Source organism: Urocitellus parryii, chromosome 5 (assembly GCF_045843805.1).
Source record: "Urocitellus parryii isolate mUroPar1 chromosome 5, mUroPar1.hap1, whole genome shotgun sequence".
Lineage (NCBI taxonomy): Eukaryota > Metazoa > Chordata > Mammalia > Rodentia > Sciuridae > Urocitellus > Urocitellus parryii.
In genome coordinates, this window is record NC_135535.1 from 186,207,141 (window position 1) to 186,226,528 (window position 19,388).

The window sequence follows — 19,388 nt, forward strand, 5'->3', positions numbered from 1 at the left end:
ATAAGCCCTTTGCTATGTTGTCACAAAGGAAGAAGGGGACAATATTCCTGTTAGAAGGAGTTTGCTGAAAAGAATCAACAAAGGCATAGAATCAACAATGCACAAATGCTTATACCCCTGTTTCTCATTTAATGCTCACAAAATCTTGGTAAGGCATAAAACAGAGATTAACAAAAGGAAGGTCCCTTAGCAAAGTGATGGAGTTGGGCTGGGCATGGTGGTGCTGGCCTAAAATCCCAGCCACTGGAAGCAGGCAAGTTTCAAGTTCAAGGCCAGTCTTGACCCAATCTTAAAACAAAAGGGCTGGGATTGTAGCTCAGTGGTTAAGCACCCTGGTTCAATCCCTCATACCAATAAATAATTATAAAAAAAATTAAAAGGACTGAGGATATAGTTTGATGATAAGTCCTGGCTTCAATCTCCAGTAACTGCTCCCACAAAAAAAAAAAAAAAAAAAAAAAAGTGGAATACAGGACTGAGTCCTAGGTTCCCCAGAAGCCAAAGGCCATACTTCTTGCTTTATATTCTATGGTAGGGAAACTGGAAAGGGCTGCAATGTGTGTTGTTTGTTTTCTTAGTAATCTATCTAGGTTTACAGAAGAAAGATCTGGAACACCCTCCACAGACTAGAGGAAATCATATGGACTTGATACTGAGGTCCTAGACAGGGGTAGGAAGAGGAAAGACTCCTGCTCTAGGAATTAGGAGTGCTGGATTCCAGCTTGGCTGGGCCTCTTGCTTGTCCAAAAGTCACTGAATCCCTCTGAATCTCAATTTACTCATTTGTTAAAAGGAGATAATAGCATTTAGCTCCTAGGTATACTGTGACTCAACAGGAAAATGTATGTGGGATTCTTAACACAGTTTAGGGTAGTAGTAAGAGCTCGGTGTTCCTTGTTGTGTTGTTGTTATTATTATTATTATTAGGAGGAGGAGGAGGAGCAGGAGGAGGAAGCTTGTTGCGGTGACAAACACCTGTAATCTCAGTGACTCTGAAGGGTGGGGCAGGAGGATTGCAGATTCAAGGCCAGCCCCAGCAATTTAGTGAGACTCGGGCTCAAAAGAAAAACATAAAAAGGTTTGGGGATGTAGCTCAGTGGTAAAGTGCCCCTGTGTTCAATCACCAGTACAAAGGAAAACAAAAACTAAAAAATAGGGCCGGGGCTGTAGCTCAGTGGCAGAGCACTTGCCTAGTATGTGTGAGGCACTGGGTTCAATTCTCAGCACCACAGCTCAAGCTGGGCCTGTCCACCCTTAAGCGGCTCACAATCCAGCATTAGGGGAGTCCCAGGTCGTGCCACTATCATCTCCAAACCCTCCTCGGCTGTGCATTCAGGCAGTGCATAATGCTGGAAGGAAGGTTCCCAGGTCTGTTTGCTAGTGTCCACTGTTTTTGGTCGCTCAGGGTAAGAGCCCAAGATAAACATGGCTGCTGCAGCCTCAGGCGTGGGTCACCTGCCAGAGCTGCGGTCCCCGGAGCTGCGCAGAGCCAATCGCTGGGCGGGGGCGGAGGGAGAGAGCCGAGAAGCCCCGGGCTTCGTGTGCGCAGGCGCACTGTCTGGCACCTGGCTTTCCGCAGCCTTGGAATTAGGCTTCGCCTACTAGGATTACGGTGAGGGGCCGGCGGGTGGTCTGGGCTCCCCGGCAGGCGTGGGTTGGACTTGAGGCCAGTCTGACACAATGACAAGCCCAAGTGTGGTAGGGAATGCTCTCTGCTCTGGGAGTCGTGGAGACTTGGGGGTCCTTGAGGTGATCAGGTTGTGGATTTGGAGAGTTCTGGGTTCATGGCGGGAGAAGCTGGGTTCGAGGGTCAAGGCTGAAATCCGTGCAGAAAGGCTTGGGGTGTAGGGGGAAGGGGATGCAATGGGTCTGATAGCTCCCTGGGCATATGGGGTTGAGGGATGTCATGGGGCAGACGAGGATCCATTCATTGACATGACTCTTAACCTGGTGGCGCAGAACCACTTCCGAGGATTAAAAAATATATATATTTATTTTTGTAGTTGTAGATGGACAGCATGATTTTATTTTATTTTTGTGTGGTGCTGAGGACTGAACCCAGTGCCTCACACTTGCAAGGCAAACACTCTGCCCCAGAGATACAGCCCCAGCCCACTTGGGAGGCTTTAAAAAAAAAACATTAATGTGCCAGGCGTGGTGGCACACGCCTGTAATCCCGGCGACTCCGGAGGCTGAGGCAGGAGGATCGCTAATTCGAGGACCGCCTGGGCAATTTAACAAGATTCTTTCTCAGAATTTTAAAATAAAAAGGGCTGATGGTGACAGTGATAGAGTACCCTTGGGTTTAAGCCCCAGTCCTGGAAAAAAAAGAAAATTCGATAAGGGGACCCACCCTGAGAGATTCTGATTTTTATTGGTTTGAGGTAAGGCCTGATCCTGGGTATTTGCGAACGGCTCCACGGGTGATTTTAATGTGTCCACGTGTTTCAGTGCAGTAATTGAGTAAAGGGTTGATCCTGAACTTCTCAGTTGCTTGGAAGGGTCTTGGGGTGAAGCCGCTGTTTCTCCAGTGCCTCCTGAGTTATCTGTGGGAGAGTGAGACGGAAGTCCCTTCCCCAGTGAGGTGAAAGTTCGTTTCTAGCCTGAGGAGGAGGATGGGACCATTCTTTTTGGAACAGAAGGTGCTACCTCCCAGCAGTGCCCCTAAGACTGGACCCTGCTTTGGGAGACTGAGATGGAAGATGACTCCAGAGTTTGAAGCAGGAAACGGCAAACAATTCAGAGGTCAGCTGCTTATTGAGAAAATGGTCACACCTAATACTTGCTTTGTTTATAGTACCTTAAACTTTTATCTGTTCATTTGATACTCTGAGGACAAGCAGGGAATGGATTGTCTTGTCCATTTCACAGATGTGGGAGTAAACTCGGCTAGTTAGTGATAACATTCAGATCTGACCCTGGGCTCCTAACTCCAATTTTTGCTTTTTAGTAGCTTCTCACTTCTGCACTCAACTGCTTTCCTAACAGTGTTTGGTCCTTCTGAGGGTATCTTATCACTCACCCTCTTTCTGATGCTCATCATTCCAGGGTCCAGTCTGGCATTCTTGGTTTCCTCCCCGACTCCATGGGCATTCCTTGAGCTACAGCCCCAGCCCCGGCCTCACTATCTTAGCCAGACCCTGTCTCAAAAAATAAAAAGGGTTGAAGTTGTAGTTCAGTGGTAGAACGCTTGCCTAGCATGTGTGGGGCACTGGGTTCCATCCTCAGCACCTCATAAAACTAACTAAATAAAATAAAGGTATTGTGTCCAATTACAACTGAAAAATATTTTTAATTATTTATTTTAAAAATATTTTTTAGTTGCCAATGGATTTTTTAACTTTGTTTATTTATATGTGGTGCTGAGTATCGAACCCAGGGCCTCACACATGTTAGGCAGGCGCTCTACCACTGAACCACAACCCCAGCCCCTGAAAAATATTTTTAAAAAATGAAATAAAAAAATTAAAATCATAGGTTGGTTCAGAAATCAGGGACATCTGTTTGCATTTCTAGTTTTTTTTTTTTTTTTTTTAAATCTCCTAGGAGCCTGATGGGGTAAAGAGGGGAGAAAAAATGCTAGAGGGTTTCTTTCAAACAGATGTGATTCTGTCACCTCCCACCCCCAGTCAGTGTCTCTTCTTCCACGATCCTCAGGATAGACTGTTGTGTGAGGGTTACAACAACCTTCCTTCCTGATCTGGCCCCATTTCTGCCTCCCTCCTCTGAGCTCTCTGCCCACATTGTTTCTGTTTTTCTTAGCATGGCGCTGTGCATTGGTGAAAGCTTAATACTCTTTGCTAGTATAAATATTCCTCTTTCTGCCTATGTTGTTTTGTTTTAAATGTTTTATTCAGAGGGACACATCAAGCTTGCCTTTTTCTAATTCTCACAGCCAAGTGGAACAGCAAATTGGGGTACAGTAGGGTCTGGGGAATTTTCACATGATTGTTCTTTGAGGGCAGCAGGTGGATGCGCATATTGGCCTTTTAGGGGTAAGTAGACCTATCAGGCATTAACTGAGCACCTGTATGTGGTAAAGGAGCCTGGTAGAGGCAGAGGTAAAAATCAGGGGCTGGGCTCACTGGTCCTGCCTTTCAGGAGCTTGTAGGCTGGAGGAGGGTTAGGTAAGCATTTTCATGCTTGATACTGGGGACAGCTATCTGAAAAGAAGAGAGAATCCTGACTTAGTATACCTGGGAAGGTTTATGACACTGACCTGGGTTTTGGATGAGCAGGATTTGCTGAGATGGTAGAAGAAGGTACATAGTAAGGTGAGAAATGCTAAATTTAAATGACTAAAAAGTCAAAAAACATTTTGAGGCCTGGGGTTGTAGCTCAGTGGTAGAGCGCTTACCTAGCATGCGTGAGGCCCTGGGTTCGGTCCCCAGCACCACATAAAAATAAACAAATATGGGCTAGGACTGTAGCTCAAGTGGCAAAGCACTTGCCTAGCATGTGTGAGGCACTGGGTTTAATCCTCAGCACCACATAAATATTAACAAAAAAGGCATTCTGTCCATCTACAACTACAAAAAAATTTTAAAAATAAAGATATTGTGTCCATCTACAGCTAAAAAAATTTAAAAAATAAACATTTTGAATCTTGGCTCCATTACCTAATAGCTGTGTGACCCTGGGCCAGTTATTTAATCTTCAGAGCCTTGGTTTCTTCATCTATGAAATGTGGATGGGAGTAGCAACAGAGCTGTAGGGATTCATGATGTGAAAGCCAGGCATCCTCTAAATGCCTGAGAAACTGTATGGAGTTACATCTAGGATATCATGGATGGAACGGACAGCATGAACAAAGGTGGAGGTGGTATTTAAATAAGAATATTGGGGATGGCAGATGAGAAAGGGAAGTTCCGGGTACCAAGAGGCATCAGTGCTGGGTGCTGCAAAGACAACTTCAGTCGTGGACTTATGGTGGGGGATTGGGAGGGTCATTGACTCATCTTTTAAAAACCTGAAAATAAACTTCAGAGATAGGAAAAAAAATTAGTAATAGCTATCATTTATTGAGTATTGTATGTGCCAGGCATTTTGCTTGATGCTTTAGACTATTTAGATTGCTTTTGCATTTCAGCCACACAGCCAGCTGACAGATTGGCATCAACATCCTACTGGTCCAGGGAGACAGAGTAGGGTGGACCCAAGGCCACCAACTGGGACTATTAGGGCAGGGATGGATCAGCAGACTTTGGTATAAGGTTTCAGTGGGGCGTGATGTTGGTTGCAGGTTACAGATGGCAGTTTATGCAGCTAGGCCAGCATGTGCTCCATGCTGCTCTTCCCTGGGAGAGGCAGGACTGCCTCTGCTGTGGTGGTGGGGCGTGGGGAGGAGAGTAGGGAAGGCTTTGCTGATGGAGGAGTGGAATCTGGAAAAGAAACTGATGAAGACCCCCCTTGTGCCCCTCTCCCATTCAAGGCTGATTCACCTGGACAGGTAGCTTTGCCTCCAGCTCAGACTTACGGTGGAGCTTTGTCTCTGGCATTTGTTGGATGTATTTCTGCTCTTTGCCTTTTTCGACTTTGCCCTTTTTCCATCTTTTTCTCCAGTTCACTTACTTGTGTGAGGGCACGAGTATCAGGATATTCACCGACTCCTACCCTGATCTGTTATAAGAAACAGGTAGTTTCTGAGCATCAACCATGTGACAGGCATGATGCTCTGGGTTTTCTGGACATTAATTTAATCCTTTCTGTACTCATATACAGACAGACTTTATGGCCCCATTTTGCATGTGAGGAAACCAAGGCTAAGCCAGGGGGACTTGTCTGAGGTTATACTTTTAGGAAGCGCAGTTGGAATTTGAACTGGGCCTTTCTGATGCCAAAAGTTATAGCCTTTCCATCTCACCATGCTTTGAGATTTTCTAACATCACTCCAGGGGGAATAGGGAGCCAGCTGGTGGAGGCTGAGGACCTTAAGTGTTCACCTCCAATGACAATGGCAGGATACTGGGCATCTGCTTATGAGTCAGCAGGCTTTACTCCTTTTTTTTTTAATATTTATTTTTTAGTTGTAGTTGGACACAATACCTTTATTTTATTTATTTTTCTGTGGTGCTGAGGCTTGAACCGAGCGCCTTGCACGTGCTAGGCAAGCGCTCTACCATGAGCCAAAGCCCCAGCCCAGCTTCCTGCTTTTTGACAAAGGCTGTGGAGTTGAACAAGGGAGTTCTATGAAGTTCAGGGGGGATCAGAGAGAGTGACCTAAGTTAAGGATAGTGATGGGGGTGTATGTTGGGTTTTATGGCCCCCATGTCATAACCCTTGAGGGGCATCTCATTTAATTCTTACCCATTCTTGTGTGGCAGGTCATGGGGCTTCCAATTTATTGGTGGGTAGAGAGATCCATTAGCCATCACATCTCAAGTTTTGGTACTCACTATTTTGTGCTTAGTGCTTATAAATATTTTCTCTTTGCCTCTTAACAACACCTTATGACTGAGGCACAGAGAGGTTAAGTAAATTGTTTCAGGTCATACAGGTAGTAAATAGTTGAGTCAGGACATTTGAGAACTCCAGTCATGTCTTCTCTCCATTCTCTTTGAAAAGCATTGCCAGGTACACGCCTTTAATCCCAGCAACCTGGGAGGCTGAGGCATTGAGGCCAGCCTCAGTATCTTTTTTTTTCTTTTTTCTTTTTTTGTAGTTGTAGATGGATAAAATGCCTTTATTTTATTTGATAATTTTTATGTGGTGCTAAGGATTGAACCCAGTGCCTCACACATGTTAGGCAAGTGCTCTGTCACTGAGCTACAGACCTAGGCCCAGCATCAGTATCTTAGCAAGACCTCAGGAACTCAGTAAGAGACTCTCTCGAAAAATAAAAAGGGGGGCTGAAGTTGTGGCTCAGTGGTAGAGCACTTGCCTAGCATGTGTGAGGCACAGGGCTCAATCCTCAGCACCACATAAAACTAAATACAGTAAAGGTATTGTGTCCAATTACAACTAAAAAATATTTTTTTTAAAAGTAAAATAAAAAAATTAAAAGGGCCTAGGCTGGGTACAGTAGTGCACGCCTGTAATCCTAGTGGCCTGGGAGGATCACATGTTTAAAGCCAGCCTCAGCAATTTAGTGAGGCCCTGTCTCAGAAAATAAAAAGGGCTGGGGATGTAGCTCAGTGGTAAAGCGCCCTTGGGCTCAATTCCCACTACAAAAGAAAAAAGAAAAAAAAAAAGCAGTGTTGGAGGAAACTTAGGGTGATGAGTGATGGTGTCACAAGTGTACACATTATAATAACTTTCCTGACTGTACACTTTGAATAGGTGCTTTTCTATATGTCAGTCACACCTCCATCTCTGAGGGAAAAAAGACAAGCATTTCCTCTGGGCTCACTTGCCCATCCTGCTGCCGTGGGTGAGGTAGGATCACTGTGGTCCAGTCCAGAGGAGATTCTCAAAGGGTTAGTGGTGGATTTCAGGTAGTTTTGATCACTTCTCCTCTTGTGTTCCCACCATGAGGCCAGTGGCTCATCAGCCAGAGGGAACCTTTAAGGCCCTGAGGACAAGGACAGGTCCCTTGGAGGTGCTGCTGCTTCTCTTGGACCGGGGCCAAGGAAAAACAGATTTTGGCCCTCTGTGGGAGTGTGTGTGCATGGATACCTGAGCCATGGTCAGGCTTGGGCTGAGGGTAACGGGCTCTCTGAGGATCAGCCCTTTGGAGTCCTCCGGCTGCCACAACAAATTACATAAACTGGATGGCTTAAAGTAACCATTTATTCTGTCATGGTTCTGTACGGTAGAAATCTGAAGTCAGAGCGTTAGCAGGGTCATATTATTCTTGGAGGCTCTAGGGAAGCACCTTTCCATCCCTCTTGTAGCTACTGGTGGTTGCTGGCAGTCCTCACATTCCTTGGCTTGTAGCTGCATCACCAATTCCTGCCTCATCTTCACATGGCCAGCTTCTCTGTGTCTAGATTTCCCTTTCCTTGTAAGGACACCTGTCATTAGGCCCATCCTAATTCTGTATGACTTCATTTTAACCTGGTTACAACTGTACAAATACCATTCCCTAATATGAGCATATTCATAGGTTGGGGAGTTAAGACTTGAACATATGATTTACAACATAAAATTTGAGAGGAGGAAGCCTCTGTGGCTTCCCTCAAAGGGTCAGATAGGCACATGTGGGAATTATTTTTCTGAAAAGAAAACAGTAGCTTTGAGTCTAAAAGAAGAGACAGAAACTTAATGCCTTGCTGCTTAAAGAGTGTGGTTGCAGGGCTGGGGCTGTAGCTCAGTGCCAGAGCGCTTGCCTACCATGTATGAGGCACTGGTTTTGAGCCTTAGCACTGCATAAAAATAAACAAATAAAATAAAGGTATGCTGTCCATACCCAACTACAAAAAAAAAAAAAAAAAAAAAAAGCGTGGCCACAGACCAGCAGCAGCCTCACCTGGAAGTGTTAGAAAAGCAGAATCTCAGGTCCCTCCCCAGACCCACTAAGTCAGCATCTATATTTTAACAAAGTCTCCAGTAATTAAAATCTTACTTTTATTTCCTTTTCCTCTCATGGTGGGTCTGGCTCTCAATCTTTGTGCATGAGTCAGTTATTCATTCTCTCTCTCTCTCTCTCCAGTGCCAGGGATTGAACACTAGGACCTTGTGCAGGCTAGGTAGGTGCCTTACCACTGAGTTACACCCCCACTCCATGGTCTCTCTTTGCATGGTGTGTTCTTACGTTTCTGTCCCCATGTGCTGATGCAGCCCATTTGTGGGCCCTTTGTACACAGCTTGGAGTTTGCTAAGGCAGTCCCTTTGCTCATTCTTATTTATTTATTTATTTGTTTATTTATTTATTTTTGTGGTGCTGGGGATTGATCCCAGGGCCTTGTGCATGCAAGGAAAGCACTCTACTAACTGAGCTATATCCCTAGCCCCCCTTTGCTCATTCTTGGGCTGTATCCTGCTTTTTAAAAAAATATTTATTAGATTTAGGTGGACACACTATCTTCATTTTACATTATGTGGTGCCGAGGATCGAACCCCGTGCCTTGTTCATGCTAGGCGAGCACTCTACCACTGAGCCACAACTTCAGCCCCTGTATCGTGCTTTTTGCTGTTTATAAATGTTGCCCCTGTGAATATCTCTCTCCATATTCCTTTGTAGTTAGTTTGTTAGAATGGAATTTCTGGAATTAAGTGCATGAGCAGTGTGGACTCTTATTATTTATTTTTTTGTGGTACTGGCAGTAGAACCCAGGGCTTTGTGCATGTTAGGTAAGCACTCTACCACTGAGCTATATCCCTGGCCCACATCTTTTTTTTTTTTTTTTTTTTTTTTGGTACTGGGGATTGAACTCGGGGGTGCTTAACCACTGAGCCATATTCCCAGCCCTTTTAATTTTTTTTTATTTTGAGACAGGGTCTCACTAAGTTGCTTAGGGCCTCGCTGATTTGCTGAGGTTGGCTTTGAACTTGTGATTCTCCTGCCTTAGCTTCCAGAGTTGCTGGGATTACATCTTATCATTCTTATCACAGTGCAGACGTGACACTGGGTTTCTTCCCTTCTCTCCAACAATGTATATGAGAACCTGATTTGGGAAGACAAATAGCAGAAAATGTTTTTATGTCAGACGGATCTGAGTGCAATGTTACTTTTTTGCTGTGTGACATTGGTCAAGATACCATCTCTGAACTTGGGGTTGCTCTCCTATAAAATCATAATAATGCTATAAACTTTGTAGGTATTTTGTAAAGATAATAATGACACTATCATCCAGGCAAGGTGGTGCATTCCTGTAATCCCAGTGGCCTGGGAGGCTGAGGCAGGAGGATCGCAAGTTCAAAGCCAGCCTCAGCAACAGTGAGACACTAAGCAACTCAGTGAGACCCTGTCTCTAGATAAAAATACAAAATAAGGCTGGAGATGTGGCTCAGTGGTTGAGTGCCTCTGAGTTCAATCCTAATACCCTGCCCTCTGCAAAAAAAGCACTTTTTGTGAATCCTTAAATTCTTTTTTAAAAGCATTTTTAAATTTACTTTTTTAAAATTAACCCTTACATTATTTTGCAAAGTGGGTATAATCATCCCTTTTCTCATTTTACAGAAAAAGAAACAAAAACTTGGATTAAGGGCTGGGACATAGGTCAGTTGATAGAGTGCTTGCCTCGCATGCACAAGGTCCTGGGTTCGATCCCCAACACCAAAAAACAAAAAACAAACCAAAAAAAACCTTGGATTCCATTCCAAGTTAACTTATCTGAGGATGCACTGTAAGTACATCATGTGCCCAAGTCCCAGGCGGTCACGTCCAGACCATTAAGGTTGCACAGTGTGGATGTAAAAAGATACTGAGCATCTAGCCCTAGCACACAGCCTACCCCAACACTTGTAGAGTGCCTGCCTTCTCTTCCCAGAGGCCTTATCAGTTTTGTTGAGTTACTTCCAGAGTAATGGTAACTTGGCATTGCTATCCTCCATTAGTGATTCTCCATATTTGTTTTATGTATAAACTCTCTCCCACTGGAAATGAGTGTGTATGCATTTGGTACTAACAAAAAAGTGTGTGTGATTGAACCCCAGGGCCTTGCATGTGCTAGGCAAGTTCTCTACCATTTTTTTTTTTTTCCTGAGACAGTGTCTCATTCAGTTCCCAGGCTGGACTTGAACTTGCAATTTATTTATTGGTATTGGTAAGTGAATCCAGGGGCACTCAATCACTGAGCCACATCCCCAGGTCCTTTTTTTTTTTTTTTTTTTGTATGGGGATTGAACTCGGGGGCACTCAACCACTGAGCTACATCCCCAGCCCTATTTTGTATTTTGTTTAGAGACAGGGTCTCACTAAGTTGCTTAGCTCCTCACCTTTGCTGAGGCTGACTTTGAACTTGCGATCCTCCTGCCTCAGCCTCCCAAGCTGCCCCCAGCCCTTTTTTATGTTTTATTTAGAGCCAGGTCTCACTGAGTTGCTTAGGGCCTCACTAAGTTGTTGAGGCAGGCTTTGAATTTGTGATCCTTCTGCCTCAGCATCCCAAGCCACTGGGATTATAGTTGTGCACCACCAAGTCCTGGCTGCAATACATTTTTTTTTTTGCAGGGGTGGGGGGCTAATACTGTGGATTGAGCCCAGGTCCTTACACATGCTACACAGTACTCTGCCACAGAATTACACTCCAGCCTTGGCCTTTCACATGTAATTCTTTTGCCTTAGCCTTGCAAGTAGCTGGGATTACAGGTATGTGCTCCCACACCTGGCTGAAAATGAGTTTACATTTTTTAAAATTTTTTATTTTTTTAGTTATTGATTGATGTTTATTTATTTACTTATATGTGATGCTGAGAATCAAACCCAGTGCCTCACCCATGCTAGTAAGCACTCTACCACTGAGCCACAACCCCAGCTCATTTAAATTCTAATTTTTTGGGGGGGGGGATTGAACCCAGGGCCTTGTGCATGCAAGGCAAGCACTCTACCAACTAAGCTATATCCCCAAACCCAATTTTTTTAAAATATTTATTTATTTATTTTAGTTTTCAGCGGAAACAACATCTTTGTTTGTATGTGGTGCTGAGGATCGAACCCCGGGCAGCACGCATGCCAGGCGAGCGCGCTACCACTTGAGCCAAATCCCTAGCCCCCAACCCCAATTTAAAAAAAAAAAAATTTTTTTTAGTTGTAGATGGACATAATACCTTTATTTTATTTGTTTATTTTTTTTAATGTGGTGCCAGGAATCAAACCCAGTGCCTCACCCATGCTGGGCAAGTGCTCTACCTCTGAGCCACAACCCCGGCCCTGAAAATGAGTTTTTAAAGGACTCAGAACACAGGGTTAGGAACAGAGTAGTCTCTGATCATTGCTGCTAACTGGCTCTTTCTTTTCTAGGGACAAGAATGGGGAGACTGCTGGTAGCCATGAGCTCCTGGGGTTAAATCAGGCTGGTAGTCATGGGGCTGGGATGGCCCCAAGCCTGGTTATTGGGCCTGCCCACAGCTGTGGTCTATGGCTCCCTGGCCCTCTTCACCTCCATCCTGCACAATGTGTTCCTGCTCTACTATGTGGACACCTTTGTCTCAGTGTACAAGATCAACAAAGTAGCCTTCTGGGTTGGAGAGGTAGGATCAGCACTGGGCAGTCAGCCTGGTGGGTGCATAGGCTGCTAGGTAGATGGCAGGTGCTGGGTCCCACCTATTCAGGGACATAAGGCAGGCCAGGTTGCCTACCAAGACTCAGCCAGAAAAGCTGGTGGAGGCTTTGATGACTTCTCAGTGGGGATTAGATTAGTTTCCTGGCTATTGTCATATATTCATTGTTCTTTACATTCATGTACAGTACAATCACACATGCTAATTTGTCATCTGGTTATACTTACTCGCTGGGCCCTGGATGAGGCATTGATAAGTGAGTGGCTGGGAGTGTGGGTCTGAGCAGAGGAACTGACCGCAAGGTCTGCAGGCAGCACAGCTGGGGCCATCTTTGAGGGGTGGGGAGTTCTGCTAGAAGCTGCCTGGACCCCACTGTGCCCATCTCCTTTTGCCTGTAGACGGTGTTTCTCCTCTGGAACAGCCTCAACGACCCCCTCTTCGGCTGGCTAAGTGACCGCCAGTTCCTCAGCTCTCAGCCCTGGTTTGTATTGGGGGATGGCTCAAAAGAGCTTCAGTTCCCACCTGTCTCTTGTCCTGGAGGACCCCTGCCTGCATTCGGGGTGGGGAAAGAAAGGCCAGTTCAAGTGTTGGATGTGGATCCACTCCCTTCCCAGGGGCCAGGGCAGGCTCTGTCCAAGTTGAAAAATTGGCTTTGCCTAACCCCTGCCTTGCTCACCCGGGAAGAGACTGACCCCGGCTTGGCTTATGTGGCTTCTCAGAACCCTGCGCAGCAAACACCCTATGCTGCTCCCATCAGATTCCCTTTCCTCCATGCTTGGGCTCATCACTGCCCCCAAACCTGAGAAGTGGGTATCCCACTGCCCTTTGGCCATCAACTGACAGACTAGAGGAGGGCGGGTAGGGCAGAGGAAAGAGTGCACCCACTGGTAAGCTGTGCTTCCTAAGTTGGAGACTGGAGATTGGGTGCATCCTGATGTGTACCCTACATTCTAGGCCTCTGTCCCTCCTCCGAGGCCCGGACAGGAACTGGGGCCAGCCAAGGCCAAAAGGGCATTTCCCAACACCCTCCTCTCCCTGGCAGGTCCGGCGCCAGGCTCTCCTCAAAGGCTGTGGTGCTGGCACGGGTACGGGCGCTGGGCAGGCACGGGCCACTGCTGGCACTGTCCTTCCTGGCATTCTGGGTGCCGTGGGCCCCAGCTGGCCTACAGTTCTTGCTGTGCCTGTGCCTCTATGATGGCTTCCTGACACTCGTGGACCTTCACCATCATGCCTTGTTGGCCGACCTGGCACTCTCGGCCCACGACCGCACGCATCTCAACTTCTACTGCTCCCTCTTCAGTGCAGCTGGCTCCCTCTCTGTCTTTGCCTCCTACGCCTTTTGGAACAAGGAGGACTTCTCCTCCTTCCGCGCCTTCTGTGTGGCACTGGCTGCTGGCTCTGGGCTGGGCTTTCTGGGGGCCACGCAACTACTGAGGCGGCGGGTTGAAGTGGCTGGAAAGGACCCTGGGTGCTCAACCCTGGCCATGGATGGTGGGTGAGTGGCCATCAATGCTGGGATCCCAGGCTGATGCTGAGTCTTTTGGCTGATGGGTGGCTGCTCTAGGGTGGGAGCAGACTTTGGCCCAGCCCCAGCAGTTCTCAACTCCCCTCTGCCCATAGCCTGTATGGAGAGGAGCTGCTAGTGGGCAGTGAGGAAGTGGGCAGCATCACCTTGGGCCAATACCTCCGGCAGCTGGCACGCCACCAAAACTTCCTGTGGTTCGTGGGCATGGACCTGGTGCAGGTATTGGGAATGGTATCTTTCCCCCAGTGACTGGGCTATCTCACACTCTAGTGGACAGGTGCCTCAGGAGTTGGGCACTTAGGAGGCCTTGCTGGGCAATTTGGTGACAGGGACAAGGTTGGGATATTAAACCTGGGTCATAGCATTCTCTGAATGATTTCAGGTAGGTCTCAGCCTCTCTGGGTAGCCTTGTCCTTACTTATAAAGTGAGGGCTGAAAGATTGTCTCCTATTGGGACTCTGTTATAATCTTTTTAAAACACCAAGTGCCACTCCTAAAACCCATGTAGTGTACAAATTAGCTACATTTAGAAACCAATTTTTTTAATGTCTTGAGACTTGTTTTACTAATATGTTTTCAATTAAAAGAAAAACTTATTCCAATTATCATTTTATTATATCTCTAACTTTTTGATAACCAACAGGAATGTGGCTTTAGATCTTTTTCTGGCATGTTCCATGTTTAGGGACTTGGGGACAGAAGCCAGTTCTCTACTGCTCTGAGGACATGTGCTTCCCCTATTGGCTTATGGCCCTGCTGGGGTCACCCTCCTTACTGACCTGTTGGCTTATAGGTGTTCCACTGCCACTTCAACAGCAACTTCTTCCCCCTCTTCCTGGAGCATCTGCTGTCAGACCACATCTCTCTCTCCACTGGCTCCTTCCTGTTGGGTGAGTGGGTGTCTCAGGCAGGCTAAGGACAGAGGCTGTACCCAGAGCCCCTAGCCCAGCTGCAGGCATGGTCTAGCTGAGGGCCAGGTGGCAGAAGGCGGGGATGAATCTGCCAGGGGATTGCACCTTGGGGCCAGCTCGGTTTTCCTGAGGTGGTGGGTTTCCGGGAGGGACTGACGCACAGGCTAATCCTCTTGGTGATGGTGCCACCCAGAGGCGTTATGATGCAGTGCAGTGGTTGCTTAGCAGTGAGGACTATATCTGATAAGCCTGGGTGTGTCTTGACCATGTTCTCTCCCTGGGTGGTCTTCAGTATGTCATTTTTTGGGGTCTCCCTTTCTCATTTGTAAAGTAAGGAGAAAGCCTGGATGTGTGGGCTCCATATCCGTGGACTCAATCAACCCACAGATTAAAAATATTCAGGAAAAAAATCGCATCTGCATTAAACATATAGTCTTTTTTTCTTGTCATTAGCCCCTAAACAATATAGTTTATATCAACATGTATCAAATAGTATGACAGTTTATATTTATATAGTAAATAGTATGACAATTATTTATATGACATGTATATGGTATTAGGTATTATAAGAAATAGGAGATAATTTAAAGTGTGTATGTGGGATGTGACTAAATCAGATGCAAATACTATGTCATTTTATATAAAAGACTTAAACATCTATGGATTTTGTTTTCCCTGGGTGATCCTGGAATCAGTCTCCTGAGGATACCAAGGGACAACTCTTATTTACTTTAAAGGCTTGGGAAGATTAGGTATAAACATGTAATGTGGTGATACACACTTATAATCCCAGCTACTCCAGAGACTGAGGCAGAAGGATCACAAGTTCAAAGCCAGCCTGGTCAACTTAGCCAGACCTTATCTCAAAATAAAATTTCAAAGGGCTGGGAAAGCCAGGCATATTTGCATGTCTGTAATTCAGGCAACTCTGGAGGCTGAGACAGGAGGATTGCAAGTTCAAAGCTAGCCTCAGCAACTTAGTGAGACCATGTCTCAAAATTTTTATAAAGGATTGTAAATATAGCTCAGCATCTTTGGATTCAATCCCCAGTACCAAAAAAAAAAAAAAAAAAGAAGAAAAAGAAAAGAAAAAAAGAAAGGGCTAGGGAAGTAGTTCAGTGGTATTAAATTTGCCTGGTATATGCAAGGCCCTGGGTTTAATCCCCAGTACCAAAAAGAAAAATTAAAAAGTGTGTGACACTCTTAGCACAGAGCCCAGCACATTGTTAGTGTGCAATTGATGCAAAGTCTGATTCTTAGAGTTACAATGTCAATCACTGCTGAGGCTGTGGCAGTGCCCCTGACAAGACAAGGCCCTCTTCCTTCCCCAGGTGTCTCCTATGTCGCTCCCCATCTCAACAACCTCTACTTCCTGCCCCTGTGTCAGCGCTGGGGTGTCTACGCAGTAGTGCGGGGTCTCTTTCTGCTCAAGCTGGGCCTTAGCCTGCTCATGCTGGTGGCTGGCCCAGACCATCCTGGCCTGCTCTGCTTCTTCATCGCCAGGTATGCTTCTGCTCGCAGTCATCCCCACCCCCACCCCCACCCCTTTATCCCACCTTTCACCCTTGCCTACTCCCTCTGCTGGCAGTAACCGTGTTTTCACTGAGGGCACCTGCAAGCTGTTGACCCTGGTGGTCACTGACCTGGTGGATGAGGACCTGGTGCTGAACCATCGTAAACAGGCGGCCTCAGCGCTTCTCTTTGGCATGGTTGCCCTGGTGACCAAACCAGGCCAGACCTTTGCCCCACTGCTGGGCACCTGGCTGCTCTGCTTCTATACAGGTGAGGCTCCATGGGTACAGCTTACCTGGAACACCACCTGACAATCTTGTGAGGAAGAGAAAATGGCCACTTGCTAGGCCCGGGCTATCCTGGGCTGCTAACCAGGATAGCCTTTCCCACACAGGTAGAGGAACTTGGTCTCAGATTCATTTATTCTTTCATTAATTTGTTCATCCATTCAGTGAGTATAGAACACCTACTGTATGTGCTGGGGAGATCACAATGAGTAACAGACAAGGTCTTTGTTATCACAGAGCTTATAATCTAATTGGGAGCAGGGTGTTGGCAATAAACAACAAACAAGAATGTATCAAATAATGGTGAGTGTCGTGGTAAAATAGATGGGGAAAGATGAGACCCTGTGGCTGAGAAGCCGCTAAATATGGCTATACAAGGCCTCTCCTTGAAGGTGACCCCCAGGATGTGAACTGAATGGCAAGGTTTGGTCAAGAAAAGGTCTCAGTGAATAATAGGCAGAGGGGATGGCAAATGTGCAATTGATGCAAACTCTGATTCTGAGAGTTACAATGTGTATCAGGAGATTTGGAGAGAACTTTGTACAGGGTTTGGATTTTATTTATTGCACAGGGAAGATATTGGGAGAGTTACAAGCTGTGCAGTGACATGGTCTGATTTTGTTTGTTTGTTTATTTATTTATTTATTTTACGGTACTATGGATTGAACTCAGGACCTCTCATGCCCAGGAAAGTATTCTACCACTGAGCTACACCTCCCAGCTCTTTTATTTTTTGTGGTGCTTGAGGTTGAATCCATGGCCTTGTGCATATAAAGGCAAGCACTCCACCAACTGAACTTTATCCCTAGCCCCTCCCAGCTCTTTTTAAAAATTCCTATTTTGAGACAGGGTCTCACTAAGCTGCCTAGGCTAGCCTTGAACTTGTGATCCTCCTGCCCCACTCCACCAGCCAGTAGCTGGGAATCCAGGAATGGATCACCATGCCTGCTCTGATGGATGTTTTGGAAAGTTCACTATGGCTATTTTATGGGAGGACAGATTGGATCATAGGGAAGCCAGAGTGGGAATAGCAGGAAGATAATTGGAAGAGTGTGACAGAGGCAATGGAGTGTTTGAGCCAGTGTGGTGGCAGGTGGGATGCATTTTGGAGTTGGGGGAGACAAAGACTGGGTATTGGAGAGTGATGAAGTTAACTAAGGAATTGAGGCAGGCCTGCAGGATTTGGCCTGAATTATTGGGTAGATGGTGGTGTCATTCACAAAAAGGGAAGATTGGGAGGAGCAGGTTTAGGGGAGTTGTGGTTTGAGACACATGACATTTGAAATGTCACTCCATGGACTTTGGAAAGGAACTGTTGACCATATACTTTCTATGCTCTCTTGTCCTAGGTCATGATCTTTTCCAACAGCCTCCAATGACCCCTGTTGGGAGTGCCCAGCCCTGGCCAGAGCCACCAGCTCCAGCCCCAGCACAGGCCCCCACGCTCCGTCAGGGCTGCTTCTACCTGCTGGTGCTGGTACCTATCACTTGTGCACTGCTGCAGCTCTTCACCTGGTCCCAGTTCACACTGCACGGGAGGCGCCTGCACATGGTCAAGGCCCAGCGCCAGAATTTGGCACAGGTCCAAACCCTGGACATTAAGACAGTGTGAGAGGTGTAGTAAGGCTACCCTGTTGAGGACACTGCCCCAGTCAGGGAGCAGGAGCCACTTTTGCCAGTGTCCTGCTAGTGCACCTTCTTTGGGTGCAGCATAGAGGAGATGGCAGATGGGAGCTCCTGGAACTTAGCTAGGAATGTCATTGAAGTCTTTTCCTCCCTAGCTGTCTGGCTCAGTTTGAGCAAGGGCTGGGCTGTATGTGCTCAGAGACATGGTTCCTCTGTGGGGCAGGAGGAAAGAGGACCAGAAGGGATGGGGCTACATGTGGTGACTGCCATGGGGCATGGAGGCCCAGCCTACTGTCAACTAGGGCTGGCTGCTCTAGCCAGCTTAAGAACCACTTTTGATAACACAACTGCTCCCTTTTGCCTAGTCAAGGGAAGCCTACTCTAAGTGCCACTTGCCACTGCCTCCTAGTGTTTTTTTTTCAGAGGGTTCTTCTTTAGCTGTTTGAAGTAGCATGTTCCCTCTGCTGCAGGACTCTCCCATCAATACACCTCTGGAGAAGCTCATTTTGTTACAGATTGATTAAAGCCAGTCATTCCTACTTCTTAGGTCCATGTGAGAGAGGGAGAGGGAGAGGGAGGGAAAGAGAGCTGGGTTGGTGGGAATGGGAGTGGGAATCCTATTCCTCACTGAACAGGTAAAACACCCGAAGAAGATTTTCCTAAATAAAAGGTGGCTATCTGCATCAGACTTGCTGGGGTGCAGGGACAAGAATGCAGACTGCTGGTTTCATGGGTACTGGAGGCCAAAGTGACTTTCAGGCCTGGAGTCAGCCATCCCAGTGTATTTCCCAGGTACTGCTGCTAGACATGGTCATCAAACAGGAGTCTCTATTGGGTCAGAGGTTCTCAGCCTGGGGACCACCTGGGCTTCAAAAAAGTATCAAATTCTGACTTATTTGGGCTTGAATATGACCTGAGTAGTATTAAGATTTCAAAAACCTCTGTAGATGATTTTTCTTGTGACTGGGATTGAAAACCATTGTTCTGGGCCAGCATGTTTCAGCCTTGGCACTAGAGATACTAGGGCAATTTGCATTGTGTGTTACCATCCTTGGCTTCTACTTACCAGATGCCAATAGCAACCTCCCAGTTGTGACAACCAAACATATCTCCAGATAGCAAGTTGTGTCTTAGGGGCAAAACTGACTCCAACTGGGACTCATTGCTTAAGGCCAGAGATTTTGAGGATCTGCTCAGGGATCAAAAGGTAGGCTCTAGGGCTGTATTGCTTGGGAATACACCCCAGCTAATAAATGGGAGAACTTTGGGAAAGTTGCTTCATGGATCATAAAAACACATATACTTTGTAGGGTTATTGGGAAGATTAAATGGCTAAGCACCTGACAATTTTTCTGCCAGGTATGGGTTCAAATGGGAAAAAATGATAAGCTCCCAGACTTTACATGAAAGTCTGGAAAACCTCTGACT

The 19,388-nt window shown here is 46.4% G+C and overlaps 1 protein-coding gene across 3 annotated transcripts; it reads left to right on the forward strand.

The window, feature by feature from the left end:
• Positions 1-1,538: 1,538 nt before the first annotated feature.
• Positions 1,539-19,233, forward strand: Slc68a1 (solute carrier family 68 member 1). 3 transcript variants are annotated; one of them, XM_077798968.1, is made up of 11 exons: positions 1,559-1,612; positions 2,660-2,745; positions 8,591-8,627; positions 11,840-12,069; positions 12,498-12,580; positions 13,142-13,594; positions 13,720-13,843; positions 14,418-14,514; positions 15,867-16,038; positions 16,124-16,317; positions 17,684-19,233. In XM_077798968.1, the coding sequence occupies exons 4-11, from the start codon at positions 11,902-11,904 to the stop codon at positions 17,944-17,946; spliced, it is 1,554 nt and encodes a 517-aa protein (XP_077655094.1). In that variant the 5' UTR covers positions 1,559-1,612; positions 2,660-2,745; positions 8,591-8,627; positions 11,840-11,901; the 3' UTR covers positions 17,947-19,233. The 3 variants fall into 3 exon arrangements, with proteins under 3 accessions (XP_077655093.1, XP_077655094.1, XP_077655095.1); XM_077798969.1 differs by having other exon boundaries at positions 1,573-1,612; positions 2,640-2,745; XM_077798967.1 differs by lacking the exon at positions 2,660-2,745 and having other exon boundaries at positions 1,539-1,612.
• Positions 19,234-19,388: the final 155 nt, after the last annotated feature.

Excerpts from the sequence above, each read along its gene's own strand:
- Slc68a1 (XM_077798967.1), top strand. The coding sequence starts at position 11,902 with ATGGGGCTGGGATGGCCCCAAGCCTGGTTATTGGGCCTGCCCACAGCT. Across the intron at positions 12,581-13,141 it reads TTCCTCAGCTCTCAGCCCTG|GTCCGGCGCCAGGCTCTCCT; the intron begins GTTTGTATTGGG and ends TCTCCCTGGCAG. Across the intron at positions 16,039-16,123 it reads CTCTGCTTCTTCATCGCCAG|TAACCGTGTTTTCACTGAGG; the intron begins GTATGCTTCTGC and ends CTCTGCTGGCAG.